General features: G+C 38.5%; 1 protein-coding gene across 1 annotated transcript; it reads right to left on the reverse strand.

The window, feature by feature from the left end:
* Positions 1–2,891: 2,891 nt before the first annotated feature.
* Positions 2,892–17,170, reverse strand: brpf3b (bromodomain and PHD finger containing, 3b). The gene is made up of 13 exons (XM_084389350.1): positions 16,726–17,170; positions 13,710–15,240; positions 13,359–13,515; positions 12,997–13,128; positions 11,781–11,909; positions 10,189–10,501; positions 9,646–9,924; positions 8,514–9,089; positions 7,834–7,912; positions 7,654–7,748; positions 7,484–7,572; positions 4,550–4,704; positions 2,892–4,398 (listed from the first exon to the last, which is right to left on the reverse strand). Exons 2-13 carry the CDS (start codon positions 15,203–15,205, stop codon positions 4,215–4,217), a joined length of 3,684 nt encoding a protein of 1,227 aa, XP_084245476.1. The 5' UTR covers positions 15,206–15,240; positions 16,726–17,170; the 3' UTR covers positions 2,892–4,214.
* Positions 17,171–18,589: the final 1,419 nt, after the last annotated feature.

Below are 18,589 nucleotides of genomic sequence, written 5' to 3' on the forward strand. Positions count from 1 at the left end.
CTGGCATCCTACCCTCCTACCATCCTAAGTTTTATCAGGCATTCAAATAAAGCCGGTGTTGGCAATCCGTCATACGAAAGCCATAGTAAGACCTGCCACTAATTTCCCTATGACCACAAATACAAAAGACATATAATTTGAATGTTTGAATGAATGTTTAACTTTTCAAATTTTAAACTGAAACCGTTTGAACATTAGTCGGCTTGCCAAGTTACAGATACACGGCAACGTTTTTTCTTTTGCGTGGATCAGATCATCTTCCAGCCATTTAAAGGACCAGCAAGAATTTTGTCAATGTATTCACCTTATTATGGAAGACAAATCATACTGAACATGTTCTTCAATCACCATTACTGACTCTCTGCTGCCCCCTACAAGTACACACACACACACACACACACACACACACACAGACAGAGAGAGAGAGAGAGAGAGAGAGAGAGAGATCACAAAATTTCAGCAAATCTTGAGGCACCAACAAAACTTTGCAATAAAATATAGCCTAATTTCGATTACTGGTCAACGTTTCTAATGTTCCTTAATTAAACACCTACCTCGTGACCTCACACAAGATGCAAGTTTGAGCCGCTTAAATATATTTTCAAATAATTACACATTTATCACCTTACGTCATCTTGAAAAAATAAATTGTGTCAATATTGCTGTTGAAAATAAAGACACAAATATTAAAGCTGCATATGATTTTGGACCTTTTGCTGCCTTCACGTGTTATCGTAATTATCGTAAATACGAGTTTCCTAGTCGGAAACAGGCCCACTCATGTAACTACTAGTAAACTCGGAGATCATTTTGTTACCCGAGTTTCCGAGTTGAAAAAGTAACGTCAGTGCATATTTAAATTAATAGCCATTTGGAGCATATGTTTTATACACATTGGAATGTATTTGACCGAAATTTCAGAATTCTCAGCAAGCTGACTATCTAAATTGCACGGTGATATTTATATGGTTGTCAACGGACGAATAGGGCGCTTCATTTAATTCAAAATTACATATATCCAATACATTTTGGCTTTCATAAGATTTCAACAAGAAATATGCAAGAATAACCTGGTGTCCTCCACGATGACCTTCTTACCGACAAAGCACTCGAACTCGACGAGCGAGGAGGAAATGTCAAAATAGCGTGTGTAAAGTTACTTTCTGACTGTGAGCTCTTCAAAGATATCAGCCAACCCGATGCCGACAAATCCCCCCGCACACAAGATGGTTGACAGAAAGAGTGAGAGCGTTTCTGATTGGCTATTTTTAAACAAGCACGAGCGCTTTTCTACGCTTTGATACATGGAAGGTAGCGTAGTGGAGACATTTTATGTGGTTTTCCGCCATTTTGCCCTTCTGCTTCACCTTTACATGATACCAAACAAGGAGAATATACATAAAACTACATCGATACACGTCTGTATAAAGATGCTTGTTGTACTTGTTATATAGGAAATACGAGTTTCCTAGTCGGAAATTGGACATCAACGCCTGCTAAAGTCGTATTTTCTACTGGGAAACTCTGAGGTAATTTTGAGACCCGAGTTTCCGAGTTGGGCGGATGGGAGAAGGAACATTGCTGCTGTGACTGGTGTTTTTTCTCCTCCAAAACAGCTACATCGCCATATCGTACGTTAACCCTTGTGCATCAATTGAAAAAAGTTACTCTGTGGTCCCGAGAGGACATATATGTCCATGTCAAAAAACTGTTATAGAAATTTGAAGCTTAAGCACAGACTTGAGTTTGGTCTCATTTTTTTAAAAAGACCCTTAGCTGATTTTTGTTTAAGTAAAAAACAAAAGTTAAAAAAGTGAAGCAAAAAAAGTTAGAGGTTTAAGTTTATGAAAATGACTTATGAACATTATTTTATATAAACCATATTTAATAAAAACATGTTGAACTCAAAAACTGCTACAAAGTCAAAGCCATAAATCTAAACGAGTTGTGTTCCAAATCTGAGGTTGATATCTCAAAAAAATAGCTTTCAGTAAGATGTTGTTTGGGCAGTACCAAATTTTCCCCATTAAATGCCAGAAAGGCTCCACTGGTAAAGACAGTGGTTGGATTTGTGATTTTCAGTAGAGTTTTTCTCTCTCAAATATTACACACCATATTACTTTTTTTTACTTTTTTTTTTACACACATACAAACCAAACTCTGACATCCATACCAACACACACACACACACACACAATTACAGCTGCATAATTTATCCAATAATATGCTGAAGCAGAAAACAGGAAAAACAAGTATTTGCTTTATAGGCCAAACCTGAGAAAATAGCACGGTCTGGTAAATTTTTTACAAATAAATAAAATTGAAGCCTTGCCAACAGAATGAAAGCCTATTAACAAAGACTGTATAATTTTAGACATTTTTCTTTTTAAATTGCAGTTTTAATGGGTGTAACTATTTTGTGTACCTACTACCTAGTGTAAAATACCGGTAGCTTTATTAAAGGAAATGGGGGTGAAATAGTAATATTCCAATCAAAATACATACTTGTATTTGTCCATAAGGACACACAAGAGTTGAAAATAGCATGATGTAGCCAACCCGATGCCAACAAATCTGTGCGCACAATATGATTGACAGACAGAGAGCACTTTCTGATTGGCTATTTTTATAATCAGTTAAACAATCGTGGGGCGCTCTTCTATATGACACCTTCTATACGACACGTGATATACCGGCATGTCCGGTAGTAGGGATATTTTATGTGGTATAAAATTTTTAAAAAAAGTATATATATATATATATAGCTAACACTTATAGGCGTATAGTATTTTCATATGTACATATGTAACAAGGAATATATCAGAATATTTACATTAAGTATACATTGATACAGATATACTATATAAAGCTGCTTGTTATATACTCAAATATGTAAAGCAAAACATTTATTTTGTTGACCTAAATACAATCATTATGGTCTTAAAATCATGTTAAAATCAAATTACAATGGCAACAGGCATAGTAGACTTCCAATAGAACATTTATTTTCCCACAAGAGAAAATACTGTTTGAGACAGGTTATTTGGTGGGTAGGTAAAATCTGCAGTTTATACAAGCTTAAAATTTCTTAGAGGTTCCATCTTATAAACAGTGAACAAAAGCTACACAACTTTCTACAATAAATACAAGTTTCTGTGCTTGATGGTGAAAAGGGACATTTACTGTCTAACAGCAAGTGTACAATATATAATCATTAACCTTCGAGCATTTCACCTTGAAATCTTAAAAAGAACTAAACCAGAATCTTAAAGCACATGTGAAGTAAGATCTTAAAAGCCTATGCAATAGTTTATTATCTTAAATAAGAGATCTGATTTCCATCTTGAACCAATATAATTTAATTCCTTTATCTCTTTACGGTCCATAAATAAATTACTTTTTTGTATCAAAAAATGAGAATATATATTTAACCATAGACAACTGTGAGTTGGTACATATACACATACATACATGATTGTATGCCGGTAATGTACATATATATGAACACACTCACACTATCCGATATCAAAGACAAGCAGGATACACTATGTAGAAAGTCGGTTCATCTGAAAATCTTTTTACACGTATATACACAACCTTCATTTCTTCATTCCTCCAGGCAATTTATTTCACAATAAACAAGAGAAAAAAAAAGAAAAAAAAAACATTAAATTAGATACTATATGATAAAAAAAACATACTTATATACACAAGTGTCTTTACAATATACAAGAAGTGGTTTGTAAAACTTTAAAAAGTAAAAAGCAATCTTAAGAAAATGGCAGTGATTCATTCAAATGTTTATATTCTTTAAGTTCATTGATTGAATCATTTAAAATATTAAATTATTCAGAAATTAATTGCTCTGAATGTACCCAAATGCTAAAACTATGGGTCTGGGTGGTTTAGACTCGTCATCACCATAAAGTGACACCTCATAAAAACACCAATCATCAGTAGAAACCGTCGCCCTTTCGTGACCCCTGTCTTAGGGAACATCCTAAACCTGGAGAAATAAAAACAACTGGACAGAATCTGAAATGACTCCACTACTAAACCATTGCAGAGGGTTGTGTCCGGAACACATGGATAAACTAAACTAAACTGACTGATCAGGAGTCTAGTACCTGTTGCACTAGCCAAATGGCTCTGAACCTGCCTTAGAACGCCCATGTGAGTGGTACGTGAGGACAGATGTGGTTGGCGTTTCTGTTCTACATGAAGTTGGAGCCGACAAAACCATGATCTCCTCGAACTCGGCTCAGGTGCATCATAGCTCGGTCGTAGGCCACCTGCACAGACTTCCGGATACTGGTCTTCTTTCCCTCCATCATGCGCAGTTTATCAGCCGTGTCGTCAACGCCGAGAGGGATCACCTTATCTCGTGGCAGCCACTGCCTGCAGACACAGACATAAGAAGAGATAACTCCCTGACAGTTCTCTCTAAAATCCTCAAATCCAGTGGATACTTACAACGGATATTTGGAAAAGCAAAGTCTGGTGGATAAAGCTAAAGGAAAACTAAGTAAATCTCCAGTGCTGTGCTCACCAGGTGCGTTTGTTGTCGAAGAAGAGAACTAGAAAGAGTTTCTCGCCGGCGTCCTCCTGTCTCTGGTCCCCCAGGCGCAGTACGTCGAGCGGAGGCACAGGGATGGGCACGCCGTTATGCAGCAGACCCTCCTGAGGCATGTCTGGATCTATGATCTATGAAATAAGAGCAATTTCAACCACTCATTTAACCTTTAAATGTCAGTGGTTTGCTATAAACACTTCACATTTTGCTAAAAAAAAGGCACTTTTTCAAACAACAGATCAAAAAGTTGAAAATAGGGATTAGTCATGTTATCATGTAAAAAACGAATAAAATAAAAACAATAAATGTATAATAAATAATTAAAGCAATCAAAATAGAACACTTTAGATTTTTATTTATTTTATTTGTTCATCTACAGAACTGCAAGAGGTTTGTGAGTTGTTAAAAAAAAGCTAACAACTAACTACTTGGGCGGAGTGATTTGCTCGCAGCACCCGAGAAGCCTCATGGTGAGGAGCAGAGAGTTCGCTCAGAGTTGGAGTAAATCACTCCGCAGAAGTAGCAATGCTTCGCCTTTTGAGAATATAGTTCCCAGTATGTATACGGTTAGAAGATAGCTGTGTCTCATGTGACCTTGTTATTTGTACACGCTGTAACTATACAAATCACAACATGTAAATAGGAAAATGTTGCCGTTATTTTGTCACTTATTGGGACCAGTATGCTAGCTGGAGCCGTTTACCTCCAGTCTTTGTGCTAAGCTAGGCTAGTGGTGGGTGCGTCAGACAGAGTTACGGCACGCACGGAGATGAGAAGGGTATGTATGGACTCATCTAACTTTGGGAGATACGATGAATAAACTAAAGTCCCAAAAAGTCGGCGTGTTCTTTTAAAGGGATACTCCACTTTTTTCAGAAATAAGCTCATTTTACATCTCCCCCAGAGTTAAACAGATGAGTTTTACCGTTTTAGAATCCATTCAGCCGAACTCCGGGTCTGACGGTACCACTTTTAGCATAGCTTAGCACAGATCATTGATTCTGATGAGTCCAGTAGCATTTCTTTCAAAATGACCAAAGAGTTTCAATATTTTTCCTATTTAAAACTTGACTCTTCTGTAGTTAAACCGTGTACTAAGATCGACGGAAAATGAAAAGTTGCGATTTTCTAAGCCTATATGGCTAGGAACTACTCTCATTCCGGCGTAATAATCAAGGAACTGTGCGGCTGTACCATGAGTGCAGCAGGCGTAATGATATGACGCAGCGCCTGAAAATAGTCCCCAGCTCTGTAACTTCTTCCAACGTGACCGGGACTAAGTTTGTCTAACCTATTAGACCTATTTTCAGGCGCTGCGTCATATCATTACGCCTGCTGCACTCATGGTACAGCCGCACAGTTCCTTGATTATTACGCCGGAATGAGAGTAGTTCCTAGTCATATAGGCTTAGAAAATCGCAACTTTTCATTTTCCGTCGATCTTAGTACACGGTTTAACTACAGAAGAGTCAAGTTTTAAATAGGAAAAATATTGAAACTCTTTGGTCATTTTGAAAGAAATGCTACTGGACTCATCAGAATCAATGATCTGTGCTAAGCTATGCTAAAAGTGGTACCGTCAGACCCGGAGTTCGGCTGAATGGATTCTAAAACGGTAAAACTCAACTGTTTAACTCTGGGGGAGATGTAAAATGAGCATATTTCCGAAAAAAGTGGAGTATCCCTTTAAATTATTGAAATATAAAATTCTCAGTTTTAGGTCAAACAGGCTCGGCTGGCAAAAATTCAAGAATCATTGATAAATCATTAATACAATTTTTTTTATAAATATAAAATCCTTTTTAGAAATAATTTATAATGAAACTGGGTTAATGACGTAAACAGGGTAATTTTTTATGTCAGGCTCATCTCATCATTATGGTGAAAGACTGATAAAATTTTCCCAAGCCAAAAATTGACTTTAATAACATGCTCTCATTTTTTAAAGTGGACCTATTATGCCCCTTTTTACAAGATGTAATATAAGTTTCTGGTGTCCCCAGAATGTGTCTGAAGTTTCTGCTCAAAATACCCCACAGATCATTTATTATACCATGTTGTAAATGCCCATTTTTTGAGTGGAAGCAAAAACATGTTGTTTTCGTGCATGTATCTTTAAATGCAAAAGAGCTGCTGCTCCCCATCCCCCTATCCAGAATAGAGTGCAACAGTGGGTTCAGGAAGTAAAAACTCCATTCATTTTGTCCATAGGGAAATTGATTTTGAACAATAACTTATAAACCTGACCTATTGTGATATATATATATATATATATATATATATATATATATATATATATATATATATATATATATATATATATATATATACACACAAATATTTAAGTTAATGATCTACAATTGTAAAAGAGTAGTTTTATGTTTCTCCGTCATTTTTAATTTGATTATGCTGTTTGCAATGCTACATGGGATTGTAGTTCTTTCCCTCACTAAAGCCGTTAAGGACAAGAAAGTTCAAATACTTTTTTGCTTCAAATCAAAGTTTGTAATGTTGTGATTCACCTTGTAGCTGATTGTCTTGGTTCATTGCTTATAACACTTTAACGAAGACTTTTTTTAAAATCCCTATGGGAAAAATGAATGGAAAAAATACTTCAGGAACCAGCGCCTCTGAAAAAGGGGGCGGACACTATTTTAATCAACATTAATCAAACAGAAGTTTTGTTAGCTTTAGCCAATCATCTCTATTGCGGTCACGCTTACGTTACATTGGAGTTCTTTGTCATCATGAAAGGTTATTAGGTTACACATAATTATGTTCAAAAACAATATGAAAATTAATTTTGCATAATAGGTCCCCTTTAAAAGATATTGACAGATATGCATGACTCCAAATAATGGACCAACATGCAGTATGAATGTAATGTGAGTGTAGAGCGCCCTCTCTCACCAGAGCAGGATAGGATGGATATCCTCTGCTTTTGGCCCACACCAAATCCAGAGGTTCAGGTTCAGCCGTGTCCCCGTTCGACAGCACATCTACAAAGAAAATGGAATGTAATATCCACTTGTGCACTCAAAAACAAATATATTGATATTTAATTGAGATTCATTTCTTACCAGTCCCAGTGTAGTCAGAGTCTCCGTTAACAGTTTCTAAGAATGGTACTTTGGACAAAGCAGGTTTCCCTCTGCTCTTTTTAGGGGGTGAGACACTAAAACCAACAGAAAGAAATGTGAGATAACTGCACAAATGGAGTTAGCTGAGCTATATGATTTTAGTCCTTTTTTTCCTCTTACAGTTCTCTGATAGTCGGAGAGGAGCTGCATTCTGAGTCAGAGCCGCCATCTTTGTGCTTTCTGAATCCATTTGTGAGAGCTAAAAAAAAATGTGGAGAAAAGGGTTTTAGGAAAGGTTACATTAATAAAAATTAATTATACCCATGCCACAATTTCAGTTGTCCTGAAAAACAGGATTTTCCATGCTTTCTAAAATAATAATAATAAAAATAATGCCACAACATTTATAGAAACTGAGATACAAAATGAGTTTGTCATGGTTATGGTGTTGCAAGCATGAGCATATTTACATGTTGTGGAAGGTCATTTACATATAACAGTCATAAAGGTGCAAGAAACCTTGACTAAGTGGACTTCAAGGAAAAAAACCCAAAGACAATAAGATAAAAACATCCACTAAGATAACCATGTAAAATAACTTCTACCCCCCACTGTAACTGGCACAAGTAAATAAAGCTGCACATTTGAAAGCTTGATGGTTAAACATTTGAAAAAGAAATTGAGACTGAGTTTTATGTAATCATACAATGTACAACTCATACAATATTAATATTGTACACGGAACACACAAGGAACTTAAAATCACAGAAGCAATTTTTTTTTCCCAAATCGTACAGCCATGCAAGTAAACGTCATAAGATCAGTTGTAATGCAGCATGTAAAGCAGTTGTTTTCTTTACCAGGCTCTAGAGTGAGTCGAGGCGGCGTTCTCTCGCGCTCTGGACTACAGCTGCGACTTCTTGCTTTCTGTTTGGCGAGGGTTGATATGGGCGGAGGTGTTGGAGGTTTTGGCTGGGCTGAAGTTTCAGTTTTGATGGTGGTGGTGCAATTTGGTGTGCGTGCAGGGTCTAGGTCAGTGCTGGCGACCTCCTCCCTGTTTCCATTCTGCATCTGATTGTCTCTCTCACGCTGGAGCTTTGCTCCATTCTTTGCTTTTTTGAAGAGGACGGACGTTCGCCGCCCGACCCCGCCCGTAGCGGGCCGGGCCAGTGACTCGGTGGAGGACAGGCCATTGATCAGTTTGTGCTCAGGCGGGCAGACCTCGGGTTTGGTGCAGCTGTTCACAGGTACAGCATCTGAATCGGCTTCTTGGGTCTCGCTGTTGAGTTTGAGGCGCTTGGGTTGGCATGGGAAGGTCCTGGGGTCAGATGTCATGGGTCGGAGAGTCGGTGGTTCTCGGGGGGTGTCTCCTGGTGGAGGGGACAAAGCCAGGCCTGTGGGCTCCAGCATGGGTGGCGGGGTTGATTTACAGTCATCTAGATAAAAAGAGGGACAGCCAGACGTCAAGAAAATCTGGAATTAGACTGGCATTGCAGGGGGAAAAAAAGATCAATGGTTAAACGTTTGAAAATGAAGAACTTAAGACATAAGTATTGCAATTTTACAGCTGGACTGTAAAACATTTTTCCTAAATACTCGTACAATAGTTATATTTTTTATTTTGCTCAACCTATTTTGTAGTAATAATCATTATTATTATTTTCAGTCGATTGAAAGAAAGGGGCGGGGTATAAGCAGACCAAATGATTGAACAAACTTCACCAAAGAGTAGTCTGTCAATTCGCCGGCATATCCAGTTATGACATTTCTATTAAAAATTACAAGGTCAATTTTGTTTAAATGAAATGTGCATGGATGAATTATTTACAATAAGATCAATAATGTGCATTTAGAAAATAGGGTGAACTAAGTTTATAAACTGAATGTTACGGAGAAAAAAAAAAAACAGAACCAGAATTCTGGAATCATACCCGGAAAGAAAACGAATTCTGAATACCCATTTCTCAATTCCCAAACCTAGTCAAGTTTCACCTTTATCTGACGACGACGACGAAGACAGGTTATGTTCACCATCCATCTCTTTGTCTTCATCCTCCTCGTCGTCGTCTTCCTCTTTGAGGTCTCCATTGAGCATGTGCGAGTTCCGCCTATAGCGGACGTTGTTGATTTCTCGCCGCAGCAGGCGGATACGGCGTGTGCGTGCGCCGCTCGAGCGCATGGACGTCACCACGTCTAATTTATCTAGCAGCTCCCTCAACTGATTTTCCGTCGTCATGTGCAATCGATTATCAGGGTCTAGCAGCGTGTCGACTACACACACATACACAAACAAAACAAAACCGTTAGTGACAAAAGGTAAACCTCATGCTATTTGCTTTAAAGGTAGAAGCTAAATAATGTCACTATGAAAAGATTATTTACAGAAATTTTTTTTTGACAAAACTAGAAAAAAAAGTGCCATGTCGTTGCTATGCAGCAACTAAGGTGTTGCTTCAAGAAATCACACCCAAATGTATGCACTTTACCACTGCCATCAAGTAACTTTATTTATATGATTTCTTGTGAACTACTCACCATCTTCCAAAGTGCAGCGGTAGTAGTCATTTTTGTGTGGCGATTCTGCCAGGTGCATGCCCGAGTCCAGGTCGAAGCCTGTGCTCTGGGCTTGTCTCTGAGCGTGCCTCAGGATAGCGCCCCCTAGGTCCCTCAGACGTATTGCAGCTTGGTAAAACATAGTCTCTTTAGCATTGTAAAGCAGGCAGTTGGAGATCATGAGGTTGAAATCAGCCTCCAGGTCAGTGACAGAGCGATATTTGTGAGCTTCCAATTTGGATTTTATTGTGGAGAAGTCCATGGGGTGCGTGATAAACTCCAGGTAATCTGGGACCTGAGAAGCCAAGAGCACAGTTTCTGTTTAAGGCTTGAAGCTTCCGTTAACATAAATAGGTATGAGAGAAGAAAATTAAGATGTCAAGATTTTAATATAAGAGTAGATTGTTATTTAAAAAATTTGAATGGATCCATCAGTTTGAAGCTGTTATATTACATCAATTTAAAGGAACACTCCACCGTTTTTTTAAATAGGGCTTATTCACCTTCTTTCCTACATTTAGATAGGTGGGCAAATGCATTTTTGTCTCAGTGCATGCATTGTTTTAGTTTGACAGGGTCAGCGCTAGCTTAGCTTAGCATAATGAATGGAATCCTTTGTTGCCAGCTAGCATGTCCTGAGTAAAAGTGATATAAAAAAAAAAAAACACCTAATTACTTCTTGTGGCCTGCGTATTCACAACAAGTACAAATAGTTAACACTAGGTGATTTCCTAGGCAGATATTGACTTGTATATTAAGGACTATATTAGGGGGAAGCACAGGCGAAGCACTGCTACTTGGGCGTGATATCTCTGAGCCCAAGTAGCAGTGCTTCGCCTGTGCTTCCCCCTAATGTAGTCCCATGTCAATATCTGCCTAGGAAATCGCCTAGTGTTAATCTGCATCGCTATTTGTACTCGTTGTGAATACGCAGGCCACAAGAAGTAATTAGGTGGGTTTTTATTTTATTTTTTATATTACTTTTACTCAGGACATGCTAGCTGGCAACAAAGGATTACATTCATTATGCTAAGCTAAGCTAGCGCCGACCCTGTCAAACTAAAACAATGCATGCACTGAGACAAAAATGCATTTGCCCACCTATCTAAATGTAGGACAGAAGGTGAATAAGCCCTATTTAAAAAAACCGTGGAGTGTTCCTTTAATTCATAACAACATTTATGAAACAAAACATTTCCATTTCAAATAAATGCTATTATTTATACTTTCTATTCTTCAAAGAATCCAGATTTTTTTTATTATCTCGGATTCCAAATATAAAATTCAGCAGGACAATGGTTTTCAACATTGTTAATACTAAGAAATGTTTATTGAGCAGCAAATCAGCAAATTAGAATGATTTCTGAAGGATCATGTGACACTGAAGACTGGAGTAATTCAGCTTTGCATCACAGGAATAAATCAAATTTTAAAATATACTAAAACAGAAAAAACTTTTTTAAATTGTAATAATATTTTACAATATTACAGTTTATACTGTAAACTGTGAGCACTCATTAAAGCCCCGAAACATCAATGGTAGTGGGTATAAATGTATATAAATATAGACAGACCTCTTTCAAGTTCACAGGCTGTGCAAATATGTTTGCATTATCTTTCTCCTGAAGCTGGTCTAAAGTGGACCGCAGCAGTACCAGGACCGGAGTTAACTGATGCTCAGTCACAGCCTGGTGAATCTTCACCTACAGAAGCAACACATGCTTATAGTGAGACACCTGGCTAATTTTTATATGGTTAAGGTGACATAGAAACATGTCAGAGAGACAATCAGTAACCGGTCAGATTACTTCACGTCTGTCCAATAAAATGTTCTTTCCAAAAGTGTACATCCCCCTTCCCCTAAATTATAATAATATTATCGTAGCAAATCATGGAGCTGTCAATGTGTGTTCAGTTGTAATAAGGCTTGTAGATTATTTCCTTTTCCAACCAACAATTAATGCAAAGGATGTGGCTGAAATGTATTCACTTTAAAAATGTCTTAATCACTTTCATCTATTGTACTAGATGTCACAAGTGGTTTTGATGGGCTGAAAAAGCAGCCAAGTCAAAGATAAATCAACAGCCTGAGTCTTAGGGACGTTTTATACTGCAGCGTAATGGTGATGATTTCACAAAACATTCTGTGTTGCCACATTGAGTATTCTCTTTTATATATTCTGAAATGGTTATTGGGAGTGAGTAACTGAGAATCATTTCCCAAAACCAATCGAGAACTAGTACAAGATTGAACCTCATGAATTTTACATTGAATTTACATTAAACAAATTGTCGATATTAAAGGATGGCTTGAGGGTGAGTACATTTTGGGATAATTTTCATTTTTGGGTGAACTAACCCGTAACCCTTTAACTGCTTAATCGTCTGGATTCTGTAAGATTTACTGAAAAGAAAGTGTTTGTGCCACATGCACAAAGCTAAACACTTTGAAGCTTTTTTCATTCAATAATTGACTTCAGCATTTTATGTTGCTTCATAAAAGCCTATTTTGCAAATGATCATTCACTGAGAGTTGAATGGTGTGTTTTCAATCAATTCGGCTTGCCTCATGGGGCAAAAATAGACTCAGCGCTGCTATTTCAGCAATGCATTTTCAGTTCTGGAAAATGTAAATATGAGTGCAGAAATAACTACACACAGGCCATAAAAACATGACTGTGAGTTCAAATGAACAGTTTACATATCTGGTTGTCATGATTTATTCAAGATAAACAGACTTTGTAATGCAAGAATACGATCTAATAATCATACAGAAAATGCCAGTGTTACCTGCTCTCTCTTTAGTTTCTCTCTCTTGCGGATGAGCTCAATCAGAAGTCGCGCTCTCTCCAAATCATGACGAAGCTTCTGCCAGTATTTCAGCTCTTCTCTCACAGCATTCAGCTTTTCATCTGGCTCCACCTATACGCAGTTTATAAGATCCAAAGATAAGCAAAAACACAAAATATTGAAGGTGTGTTAAAGAGGTGTGGCTTATGGATACAACTAGGGCTGCACAATCAATCAGAGGTATTAATAATATAGTTAATATAAGTAATAATGGAGCTTTAATATAAATAAATAAAGAAACTATTGCATTTTAAAAATCAAGAATAAAAATGCACAACATTTAAATGTGCTTAAACACTGACCTGTTCTGCAGTCCTCTGGCCCTGCAGATGCGAATGTAAACGACGAATGAGAGGCACTCCGTTGCGGGACTGACGCTTAAGTAACCAATAATTGTGAAGTCTCTGCATGAACTGATTCTTCTTCTGTATGATGACATCTTTAGAAATTTTGTTCAATCTGTGAAAAACACCAACAATGTGTTAAATATGTAAAGCTTATTTTTTTTAAATGTTTTTTTAAAATATGCATACTTATAAAAAAATTTTTTAATGTCAGCTAAATAAAAAATATATTTATGTATGTATTGTATGTCTGCTAGTGCTAAATAAAATTATATATACACACACACACACACACACACACACACACACCTGTGAGTCGGTATTTCTGGGACAGTGACCAGTGGTGTTGTGACTTTTTTGGACACATCTTCCTTCTTTCCTTTCTTCTGCTTAGAATCCAGTTTATTGCTTCGTCGCTGCTTCTTCAGCTGTGGCGTCTGCGTATAGGCACTGCGACCCCTATTAGCCCTACACCCCAAAACCCTCCCCCCGGTTTCTTCATCATCCGACCCGTCCTTCGCGGCCGGTGAGTGCGCCTCACAAAACGCAGTCTTTTTCACCGAAAACGTAGTCCCATTCACAGTAGTCTCTCGGATTGGCTCTATTTTCATAAAGAGTCCCGCCCTCTGCGCACAGGTCACATGGAAGGCCGTGTAACAGTTGGCCTTGTGGCACTGGATGGATGCTCCGCAACCTTTCTGCTTGCACAGGTAGCATGTTAGCTTCCACCTAGCCGGTGGAATGTTGTCCACGCCCTCAATGGGCTCAAGGAAGACCGTGTTGGCAAAACACACCTCTGGGATCCAAATAGCGCAGACCACGTGTGCCCATCGTCCGTCACTGGTCTGTTTAAATGCTCCGCCCCGGTTCGGGCAAAGCACGCAGTCCACGGGCCGAGAGGGCGACTGCAGGCAACAGCGGCAGAGCCATTGGCCCTCTGGGATGTAGGGAACTCCGTAACACTCCTGGTGCACAGCCAGGTTGCAGATGTCACAGAACAGGATGACGTTACTGTTGAGACACTCGTCGTCGAGACAGACGCAACAGAAGGCGTCTTCGTCAATGACGCTCTGCGAGGGCGCTTGGCTTCGTGACTCCAAGAACGACTCTTTTTCCAGACGGTCTATCAAGAGTTCGAAAGTGTCGGGTGATACTTGTGGCTGGGCTTCTGATGCCCGTCTATCATTCACCAGCTCCAGCCAGGCCACGTCTTCCTCGTCCATGTCATACTCCGCATCCGTGTCCGGCTCTTCACCGGACTTTTCAATGTAGCGGTAATATGCCGAAGGGCGAGGAGGCGCCTCCACCGGTTCATAAGACTCCTGTTCTCTGAAAGTAGGCTTGGGTAAAGCACTATGGTGGCTGTTCACATTTGACTGCGTCTGAGATTGTCCGTGAGAGTTGGAGCAGTGGTTTTGTGATGAAGACGACGATAACTGCTTCACATCCTTCTTTTTACCCCTGTGGGCCGCCGATCGGCGCGGCGAGCTGACAATGGCGGTCACTGATGTCTGCTCACTGTTTTCTTTGTTGCTGTTACACTCCGCAATGTCCTGAGCAGTCATCTCATCTTCAGTGATCACAATCAAGGGGTCAAAGATGCTGATCCGATGCAGTCTTCCATCCAGGTCCACTTCCACAATTTTTTGTGCCTGGGCGTACGTTAGGGTTTCTCTGGTGGGTGAAACTTTCAGCCGGTTGGGAGAGGGTGAGCGTGGCTGTGATGCCCCCACGCCTGATGTACCCGTGTCCGCGGCATCGCTTTGGCCCCCGGACAGGCCTCCCCTCCGTCGTGGTTTTCTCATGGGCACTCACACCACACAGCCCCTTGTACCTTGACCTGAATAAAAAAAGAAAAACAACAAACATAAGATTTCTTATTTACAAAGCATGACAATACCAATGTGCAATTTTCACTCCATGTCTTGCCATGCCAAAGAGTCAACAGTAAAAAAAATTCACCCTTGGGCGAATGAGTTGTGAGTCTGTAAATACTGCATGCTCTCATTTCCTGGAAGTGGTCACAACCCGCATAACATGCTAATGATTTCTCATGTTTTACATGACTTCAAACTAAACTGTAATTGTTAAATATAATATTGATAGATGAGCAGACCCTTTTTGTGGTTTTATCATAAAATCTTTTTATTTTTTACATCTTATTTCATTAATTGCACAATTTAAAAACATAAACATTCTGTACAAACAGGTTTTGTACACATTTGTTTTATTATATATTGTGAGAGAACATTTCTAATTGTATTATGCTAATCTGCATTTTTGCATTACATTATGTAATAATTTTGTTACATACAGCAAATAACAACACTACATAATTAAACGAAAAACTCATTGTGACCAAGTATTCAGCAGAGCAAAAAAATATTTCAATTCTTTAAAACAGTACTTTTTATACAACATGTACAGAACTTTGTATACTTTTATACAAAGTTCTGTCAACTATCATGTGCTATTCAAACTTATAAATCCATACATTTCAAAATGAAATCAATATATAGGCATGCAAATGTATCTATTGCTAGTTAAATTCAGCATACGACATTCGATTACACAAACTCATTGGAAGGATTAAGTTCAGGCTGGTCGCCAATTTAGTGTGTTTTTATTTTTGCTGTCCAATGGGCGGGACTTTTGATCCCAAGGCCTCTAGCAGTTCGCACTCTTTCTGTAAACGCTAAAACCGCTTTAAAATTGCAATACAGGGTCACGTCGCCGTTATACACCCGTATAACAGCTGCCTCAAACACTTTAAGAGGGATATTACAAAACTTAAAGTGGAGTTTTGGGGAATTTGTCACTGAAGTGAGACGACCACCAGAGGCTGCGAAGTTTATCAACCCTACATACTTAGACAACCAATCACAGCCGTCCACCCTCTCCATCTAGCCAATCAGCGGCGAGAAAAAGTATAACACAAGCTAAGAGTTAGGTTGAGCGTTCTCGATTCTAGAACGAAACGTCAGCCATATTTACAGTCCAAACAGAACTTCAGATTCAGCTAAGTTTCACGAGAACCCCTTACACAAAAATAAACAATGACAACATCGTTACCACTTCAAATCATTAAACTGTTCCTCTGAGACAGCGTATATACGAATATGCTTTATGATTAACTCCGAGACGACCGAAACGCCGAGGTGGCTAAAGCTGGCGGGCTAGTTAGCCGTTCTAGCCCGGGTAATCAGCACAGTAACCCCGCGTGCAGTAACCAACCAGCCGGCTCACCTAAGCGACTGTTGACATTGACTTCACAAGTTGAATTGGAAACACACACAAAATACACCATAAAAAAATGACTAATTACCGTATTTTCCGACCACAACTTCCGCAGAGAAGCAGAAGCTTTTTGCGAAGGCTGTTTAAGCTGGGGGCTTGGCCGAAAAGCCGGTAAAAATTCACCGATAAAATGTCCCCCGTCTCTCAGTCTTCCATAATTTCCTCCTGCAGATGTCTTCTGCGCACTCATGAATTTGGATTAATTTCCAGCATTTTAACTTCTGATCGACTCTGAGTTGGATTAGACGGGAGCAGCAAAGCTAGCTGGCTATTTTCAGCTTCGACTACTACAACCGTCGCTCGCTGCCTGGGTAGATAGTTAGTAGCTCGCCAGATACACAGGCACAACGGAGCGGAGCTCTCAGTCGAGATAGTAAGAACACGCCCCTTCGAAAAAGCAGGCCATCTACTATATCAGCTATACGACTAATTTATTAAATCATAACGTTTAGTGTTTGTTAAACTCATAATAAGGGCTGGAAGTTTGTGACACTTGAGTGTGCTAAGGTGCAAGTGTGCTTCCCACACAGTTCATGCTATGGTCAGAGTTCATCACGACCTGTCATCTGTAAAGCATACAGCTCGATTGGTTGGAGAGATGCAGATATTAGGGCAGTGGGCAAAGAGGAGCTGTATATTATTAGATTAACGACACACGAGTATATGTCAACAAATATGATCAAGAACCCAGGCGAGTACAAACACAGTTTGCATGAGAGAGAGAGAGAGGGGGGAAAAAAATGTCAGAAGGCTACTTAAGACATAGGTATATTTCAAGTACAGTTGGTTAATGCATGCATTATCACATACAACAAACAATTACGACACAAAAAAAGAGAAAAATAAGTCGACAAGTCTTTGTCAGATCCCACATTTTATAACAACATCTCTATCTCTAACACCAATGTGCTACTCAATACCTTGATGGTGCCATTTGTCATGGCCAATCAATCACTTCCACAAGCTAAACATCCTGTCGCACCTTTCAAAGGATTTGAAGGTAGCAAAAACAAGCCATAAAGTCAACATGAGATTAGAACTGACCCTTATGTACTGTCTTAATACACATTCTTGGTCTTAATGTGAATAATTTGTCTGTAAATGTTAATCCAAATAAAAATGTCTCTGTAATCTTTCAATAAAATGCAGTAACTGTACTTAACAGTCGCTCTTATTTCTAAATCTCTCCCCTTTAACCATCTGTCTTCATTATGGAATGTAACTTTAACACCCACTATTTCACTTTCTCTTAATTCCCATTGGATAAAAATCTCACTAGAAAAACAGGCAATGCCAGAAAACAATTTACTAGTAGCATATCCCGTTTCACTCAGAAATATACCAGATTATCAAAGTAAATGGGTCGTAATTGCCATTTCATGTTGACTTTAAGTAGGTAAACATTTCACAATACTAAAGCTTTCTTTAAGTGTTTAATTGAAGTCAGTAACAGTGGTTACAGTGTCTGAAATCTTCAGACACGGCATCTATCTATCTATCTATCTATATATATATATATATATATATATAAACATAAACATTGTCTTTATTTCTTAATATATACACAATCATTTAAAAGTTTAGAGTTGGTAAGATTTTTTTAAAAAGGTTTGACATAAGTCTCATGCTCACCAAGGCTGCATTTATCTGACCAAAAAAAACTGTAATATTGTGAAATATTACAATTTAATATATTTTAAAATGCAATTTATTCCTGTGATGCAAAACTGAATTTTCAGCATCATTACTTCCGTTTTCAGCGTCACATGATCCTTCAGAAATCATTCTAATATGATGATTTGCTGCTCAAGCATCATTTCTTATTATTATTATCAATGTTATTTAGCATCATTGATAAATAAAAGTATTAATTTCTTTAAAAAAAAAAAAAA

Source organism: Rutilus rutilus (assembly GCF_951802725.1).
Source record: "Rutilus rutilus genome assembly, chromosome: 19".
Classification (NCBI taxonomy): Eukaryota; Metazoa; Chordata; class Actinopteri; order Cypriniformes; family Leuciscidae; genus Rutilus; species Rutilus rutilus.